The sequence below is a fragment of the Pyxicephalus adspersus genome, chromosome 10 (assembly GCF_032062135.1).
Source record: "Pyxicephalus adspersus chromosome 10, UCB_Pads_2.0, whole genome shotgun sequence".
NCBI classification, from domain to species: Eukaryota; Metazoa; Chordata; class Amphibia; order Anura; family Pyxicephalidae; genus Pyxicephalus; species Pyxicephalus adspersus.
This window is the reverse complement of record NC_092867.1, coordinates 32,414,150-32,421,973: the sequence shown is the minus strand read 5'-3', so window position 1 is coordinate 32,421,973 and position 7,824 is coordinate 32,414,150. Positions and strand designations below refer to the sequence as shown.

The following is a 7,824-nucleotide window of genomic DNA, read 5'->3' as shown; positions in this document are numbered from 1 at the left end:
ATAAAAAATGGGAGCCAGCGACTACTTATTCTGCAAAGGATGTGTTTATAAAAAATGGGAGCCAGCGACTACTTATTCTGCAAAGGATGTGTTTAAAAAAAAATGACATTCGAGATTGTTAGGTATTTTAGAAACTTTTTTTGTTATAAAAAGGACTACATTTACAAAGACATTTTTACTAGTTTTGCTTATCATGAGCTTAACTTACAACAGGTCATGCATTCTTAGATGTGACAGGTTCCATAATCACCAGCAGGTATTACAACCAATTTTTAAACATATTGCAAGAGCAGCATATGCTATGATGCAGTCATAAGAGGCGTCATTTACATGTGTGTAAAAAGGTATCATTGTCCCTATAATCTCTAGTTCATTACTTGTTTCCACTGAGCATAATTTTTTTTTTTTGGGGGGGGTTTTGGCATATTTTCTTAGTGAATTACTCCCCTTCACCAGTTGCATATGCTAATGTTGGAAGCATGGTATGGTGGAGAAAGGATAACAAGATGCTACTATTCTGATACAGCCAGTATGATAAGGAAGTACACTGAGCTTTCTTGGAAAACACAATTTTTAGGATTGATGAGAAAAATACAGAGTAGTATGGTGGCACTTTAGAACGCACAAGAAAGAATGGTTTTAGAAAAGTTCCAAGCCTTGGCTTCCCTTCAATAAATTACCAGCTCCCATGATTTAAATGCCACAAGAACCTCTGGTTTAGTCCACTATTACAGGCCTACAAGTATAACAGAAGGCCATCCAACTATCCTCATCTATTCAATAGTAGCCGAACCATACCCAAGGTTGACAGCCCAAAACAAACCACAGTAATCAGAAAGTTCCCCTTGGTGACCTTTCAGTGGCTACTTTTCTGATGACAGAACCAATGTACAAAGATTCAAGACTTAATTTGCCATGCAATATCCCTCTAAAGTGATAATATTAACCAATAACCCCATAGAAGTTAAAAAAAAAATTGTAGAAGGCACCTTAAAGAGCTGCAATCATACTACATAGATTCTTAAAGCAGAACTAAACTAAAAATAAAAAATGACACTTTCCTTTAATCCCGCAGATCCCTCGTTGGCAGTGGTCCTTTCCACAATCCAGTCCCGCGTCGTCCTGGAATTCCTCTTTGTCCCAGCGAGGAAATTCAGGCATGTGCAGAAGGAGCAGCCTGAGCCTCCTGGGGTGCAGTAGGTACCTCCCGGTACTGCATTTAAATAAAAATATTTTTACTTTATATAGAAGGGTTTGAAGAAAAGTGTATTTTTTTGGTTTTGGGTTTGAAGGTGTTTTTATTTGGGTTTACGTCCTCTTTAGGTCAGTAGGAAGATGAAGGTTGTCTACTTGGCTCTGGGCCTTTTGTGTTTTTCTTTTAAATGTGTCTATGCAGGAACTTTCTGTGGTAAAGACAAGCCATTGTGGTTTTCTCCTTGTGTCTGGTCTTATATCACCCCCGTGTAGTTTTCTACATCCAGTCTGTAGTAGGTGGGACTTCTGGTTCCTCCTCACAGCTCTGCATTTGGCACAGGATATATACTTTTACAAGGTAACATCTGAGACTGCACTAGCAATTGGTGATTGCTTGATCCGATAGACTATCATAAAAGAACCCGGGTGATCCAGCAAACTTAGAATAGATTTTCTTAAAAATCATTTGTTATAATTTGGCAAGTGTTTTCAGTCCTGGACCAGATTCATTCCATGTTCTCATGTAATAGTCTAGTCTTGGAAAGCTTTAATAAATCAGGCCTATTGTCACTTTCTGAGTAGATTTTTGTCAAACCTGCATGCTCTGGACCTAAAATTCACAGATAATAGAGAGGAAGGCCAAAAACTCTTACCTACCACATAAAAGGTGTACTGTACAGCTTACCCAAATTTGAAGACATATGTTGGCACTGCATAGTCAACACAATGCTTCCTTCTTACAGCTTTCCATTTGCCTTGGCATCCATTGAATGTTGTTTGTCTCTAAGTGATCTACAATCAAAAAATTATCAACACTCTTCCTAGTAAAGCACAGTTGGAGGAGAGAACTTTGAAATTGAGCAGAGTTTCTTGGTCAGTGAATTTCCTGAAAAATTGGTCTGTTTTAGAACTGACATTCACTGGGTTATATTTATTAAAGCACTCCAAGAATGAAGAAAATAGACTATTATGGGAAACCCTGGGTGATCCAGTAAACCTGGAACAGATTTCTAAAAATCATTTGCTATTACCTGGCATTACGGATATTTGACCAGATCCATTCCAGGTTTACTGGAGCACTCACATTCCTCCATGATAGGGGAGGAGAGAGATTTAATAAATCAGGGATTGGAGATTAGAGATTGGAGAGATTTAATAAATCAGGGGTAATGCTGTCTTTTTAGAGCTTTCCATTTACTATGACAAGGGGCAGGCATTGGAGTAAGCTCTTTTTACTTAACAAAAGATTCCCTATACTCTATGGGTTAACCAAAGGAACAGCACAACAGACACAGTTTGCTTGATGGCTGTCTATGTCTGACAGAAATCAGAAAACACTACAAAAATAAAAAAAAAATACATTTTACAGTACATTTAGCTAACCTATACTTAATCAATTATTACACTAATGTGATTATGAGAAATGCAACAAAGGAGGTGTAGTGGTTCAGTTTATATTCTTGCTTATCTAAAGAAAAAAAACTGTCTATCCAGTAAAAAGACCTTACACATACAAAATGCATGGTAGACAGATATATATATATATATATATATATATATATATATGTGTGTGTGTGTGTGTGTGTATATATATATATATATATATCATATAAAATGAGTTTTCATATATACATGTAAAGCTCTAATATACTCAATATCATATTCTTGCAACAAACGTAAACATCTTTTAACATTAACTAAATAAACAGTGAAAGATGAAACTTCCTTTGCTCTAACAGCAATATCCTATTAATAATTTGTTTAAAGTAAAGAACAAAAAAAAAAGACTTGGTAAATATTAGAAGGGTACGGGGAAGGGTCAGAGTTCAGTGCTCACACATAGGCATGTTTCTAAAATCTGTCAATACTTGATAAAACTTTTCGAAGCAGTGTCTGTGAAGGTTGTCGTTTATCCAGTTCATTGAATGTAGTAGTAGTTGGTCACATTCACCTGGACTTATTCTTGAAATATTGAAGACTGCCCCGTTGTTCTGACTGCTGATGTAATTTACTTTATTGTAAGCCAAGGAGCCAAGGAGCCACTGTGGTACGTGATGACACGGAGGCCCACAAACCAGGGCTGCTCCAACTCCACTGGTCCTTTAAAATGATGGACAACCCTAACCAAAACACAGACTCATCACCAGTTTACACGGGAAAGGTATCTCAAGAATTACCATAAAACATGATTGGTGCTAACATCATTAAGATTACTAATCATATGAGCTAGTATGACCTTAAAAGTAAAAAGTAAAATCCTCTTCACTTAGCCAACTTAGAGTATACACATACACATAATACAACATATAAAATACAACATGAAATCATCCTACAAACTTTTCTGCCGAGGAATGTGTATGTTTTGCCCTAAAAGCTGATCCAATGGTGATTAGCTGCATGATTTGTACATTTGATTTGATAGCCAGCGATGGTAAAGTATTGGAGAATGAACAATTACACCTGCAAATGTCACTTCATCCTTCAAGGTCTTGGAGAACCAACACTCACACGTCAACCTTTTTAGAAGATTAATCCACAAAACATTAATCTGGGAGTTGAAGAAAAAACACAATCTAATACAATCTTGTATAGCAGAGACACTATTACCTGTTATTAGGGAACTGTGATAATCCAAAAGCTATATCAGTGTTCTCCCCAGCTCCTTTTAGCCGGCCATACCACCCAGCTTTTTTTGGGTTGTTACTAAAAAAGTTGCGTCATAATACAGCAGCTACTACCTGCCCTTCCCATAAAGCTCCTGGTGAGAATACTGTATATACTATTCCTTAAATATGAAGTCTGTTATCCACTGGACTTAAAATTAATTTAGTATTACATTTTTATTTGTTTTTATTTTATCTGTTTTTTTTTAATATTAGAATGTTTTTTATTCAAACAAAGTAATAAAGAGATGGGTCGGGAGGGATTATTCAGTAAAGCACAACAAAGGGCACTGTGCAAAGTGCATCAGTCCATAAATAACCAGTCTCAAACATTTTCTAATGTAAAAGGCAAAAGGCCACAGCAACAGATCAATGATAGGGACGGGTTATTATGGGCGGGTGCACTATCACAGTGCCTTTTTGCCTAAATAAAAATATTCAACATTGTATGGTCACATTGCATTTTTCATGGAAATAAGACAGACCTAAAGTCAAAAATGTTCCTCTATGCCATCTATTACCTGCCGCACATTCAATCAAGGCTCTTACTAGCTGTCTGTTGTAGCCACATACAGGTTCTGCTTGTGGCAGAGATGTGGTTGAGCTTCCCAAAAGCTAGAGGGGAGCTGCTCTAAATGAGCATTTACACTCATTTAGATTTATGGTCAACCACAGCATTTTACTGCATTCTAAACCATGCTCCAGTTGGGAACCACTGTGTGCATGGCTTGCAATTGCTCTGCTGTTGGACGTGGTTTGGCTCATGGAAGTGATGGCCATGCAGTTTTTTCTCCTCTGTAAGAAGGAAACACAAGGGCAGCAGTTTGTTATGCTGCTGGGCAACTGTAAGTTTAAAAGGGGATGAAACTGGCCTTAATATACTCATTAGCTCTTTTAGAAAGACCCAAGAGAGAGTTAAGACACACTTGTCACACTGTCATTCAAGACAAAAGGCCCGATTTATCAAAGCTTTTCAACACTGGAGAAGAAAGACTATCAGAGGGGAACCTGAGTGATCCAGCAAACCTGGAATCGAATTCTTAAAAATATTTGTTATTAATTGGCAAATGTTTTCATTCCAGGTTTGTTGGATCACCCATATTCACTTATGATAATCATTCACCTCCAGTTATAAGGAGCTTTAATAAATCAGGCCCAAAGTGTTTATTAAAAGGGGCCTTCCTAACCCACTTCCCACGTCGCAAGCTTTCCCCTTTCAGTACAACACGGCACCCCACTCACGTAATAATGTTCAGGCCCCTCACACCCAATCAGTGTCACAGTGGAGGCCATAAGTATATATATATATATATATATATATATATATATATATATATATATATGTATATATATATACTGAGCAGGGCTTCCAGGTATATACATACCTGGAAGCCCTGCTCAGTTAGCAAGGACTCCAATAGCACAGTGTTACTTGGCTAGTCTAATAAGAGATGATCAGTCTGCAAAAGGCAGGACAAAACAGATCTTTAGTGCAAAATAAACTGCAAATATAAATGGTGTTGTGCAACCTAATGTTCTATTATGTGAGACATTTTCACTTACATTTGTATCCATTTCTATCCAGGCCCTGGGAATATTTCGAACAGAGGTATCTATTTTTTCCTGGTTCTCCATAGCAAGTTTTTTCTCTCCATGCCTCCATGGAGCCAACAGCATAGCCACCAAAATGATCACTTCTATGTAAAACTAGTATAGGGACATTGGCACAGCAAGCGCCAACCTGTCCTGCAGTACGCTAGTTGGGTTTCTTCTCCCTCCAGAACATCTACTTTTCTGCTCAGACAGCGGATCTTGGAGAAACAGCTTCCCTGCACTCTCTCCTCCTTCTCTTCCTCCCTCACGTGCGCTGTGCAAGTACACACTGAACCATGGGACTTGTATTCCCAAAGGGACATGCTGAGCCTGGGCAAGCAAACTGTCCAGAATCTGCAGAACTCCATGCATGTCACTGCATCTACTACCTCTAGTATCTACTTAAATCCCATACCGTCATTATTTCAAATAAAAGAAGGAAAGCAATCTGTTTGATCACCTTTGAAACTTTTAGTAATTTTATGTACTCAATTAGTTTGAATTAAAGACAACTGGTGAAAAACTAGAATGTGATTTATAATGGGAATCCTGTCTATTGATGTGATAGAAAGCAATGAGATTCCCCAAACATGGTTTCGTTAACTCACCTGCCCTGTCAATATTACAAATAGATGAATATTTGATTGCATTAGACAATTGGAGGTCAATATTTTGGGTTTATGTAAGATCTTCTTTAGCAATTGCCAACTGGGGGTCAATGATTGGACTTTAGGTAAGAGCTCCTATTGCAATGGACCATTGCTGGTCATTGATTGGACTTCAGGTAAGAACCATTGCAATGGACAACTGGGGGTCAATGATTTGAGTTTATGTAAGATCTCCTATTGAAGTGGACAATTGCGTGGTCAAGGATTGGACTTAAGGTAAGAGCTCCTAATCCACAGGACAAGGGGAGGTCAATATTGGATTTTTTGTAAGATCTAAAATTGCAAAGAACAATGGGGTGTCAATTCTAGAATTTTAGGTAAGATCTGCAGTTGCAATGGACCACCTGGAGGTGACTAATTGGACTTCAGCTAAGTTTTCCTACTGTAATGGACAACTGGGGGTTAATGATTGGACTTTAGCTAAGAGCTCATATTGCAATGGACAAATGGGGGTCAATGATTGCATTTTAGGTAAGATCTCCTGCAATGGACCACTGTAGAGGACTAATTGGACTTTAGGTAAGTTTTCCTACTGTAATGGACAATTGGGGATCAATGATTGGATTTTAGATAAGATTTCCTATTGCAATGGACACTTGGAGGGTCAATGATTGGACTTTAGCTAAGAGCCCCTATTGCAATGGACACCTTGGGGTCAATGATTGAATTTTAGGTAAGATCTCCTGCAATGGACCACTGGAGATGACTAATTGGACTTTAGGTAAGTTTTCCTACTGCAATTGGCAATTTGGGGATCAATGATTGGATTTTAGATAAGATTTCCTATTGCAATGGACAATTGTGGGTCAATAATTGGACTTTAGCTAGGAGCTCATATTGCAATGGACAACTGGGGGTCAATGATGGAATTTTAGGTAAGATCTCCTGCAATGGACCACTGGAGGTGACTAAATGGACTTCAGGTAAGTTTACTGCAATGGACAATTGTGGATCAATGATTGCACTTAAATAAGATCTCTTAATGGACATCTACTACTACACCCCAATACCTAAAAGTCATCCCCATGCCAGGAGCCGGTCCCAGTTACTGGTCCTCAGCTGCCAAGCTACAAGACAAAGCTGCCTAGAGATTCCTCTTCTATTTGCATGTGAATGGCAATGTGCTGTGGGACAGAAGTTGCAGGACACATCTCAGCACCTACCAGCCTTGCATGGGTCCTTGTAGTTGGGCTCCTCCGCGCTCTCCTCCATCAAATATTCAAAGCCAAAATTGGAAGGTTGCCCCAATGCCAGGCGGATGGCCCCCAGTAAGATGAGCCCCGCGGATGTCAGTGCCCACAGACTCCTCACATGGGCCCCGCAGCTCATGGCTGCCCAGGAAACTTTGCCGGCTCTTTGTGCTGGCACGGAGCTGGGTGCTACAGGTGCTGCCGCTGCCGCTGCCTGCCCGGGCTCGGTGTGTGTGAGGGGGGGATGGAGGAGGCAGGCGGTGTATAAGGGGTGCAGGGGGCGGGGCCGGTGGGGGCGCGGTCCCGGGGGCGGGGTTGGGGACTCGGTGCTCTGCACATTGACTGATGGTCCGGGGTTGGAGCTGGCGGCGGCGTCCAATCAGCTGATGTCCGGTGATCGGGGATTGTCCGTGCACACTGCACCCAGACCTATGGGACCTCCCCACACCCCCCTATGACACCGACCCCAACCTTCCCATCCCACAGGACTTCACATGTCAGGGGAGCAGTGCTAAC

The 7,824-nt window shown here is 40.1% G+C and overlaps 1 protein-coding gene across 1 annotated transcript in view; it reads right to left on the bottom strand.

The window, feature by feature from the left end:
• TLL2 (tolloid like 2) overlaps positions 1-7,523 on the bottom strand; it is a 59,498-nt gene extending 51,975 nt beyond the window's left edge. Inside the window, exon 1 of the mRNA XM_072423994.1 lies at positions 7,282-7,523. Coding sequence (XP_072280095.1) covers positions 7,282-7,447 — 166 coding nt within the window. The 5' untranslated portion in view covers positions 7,448-7,523. The remainder of the gene's footprint in view (positions 1-7,281) is intronic.
• Between the last annotated feature and the right edge of the window lie 301 nt (positions 7,524-7,824).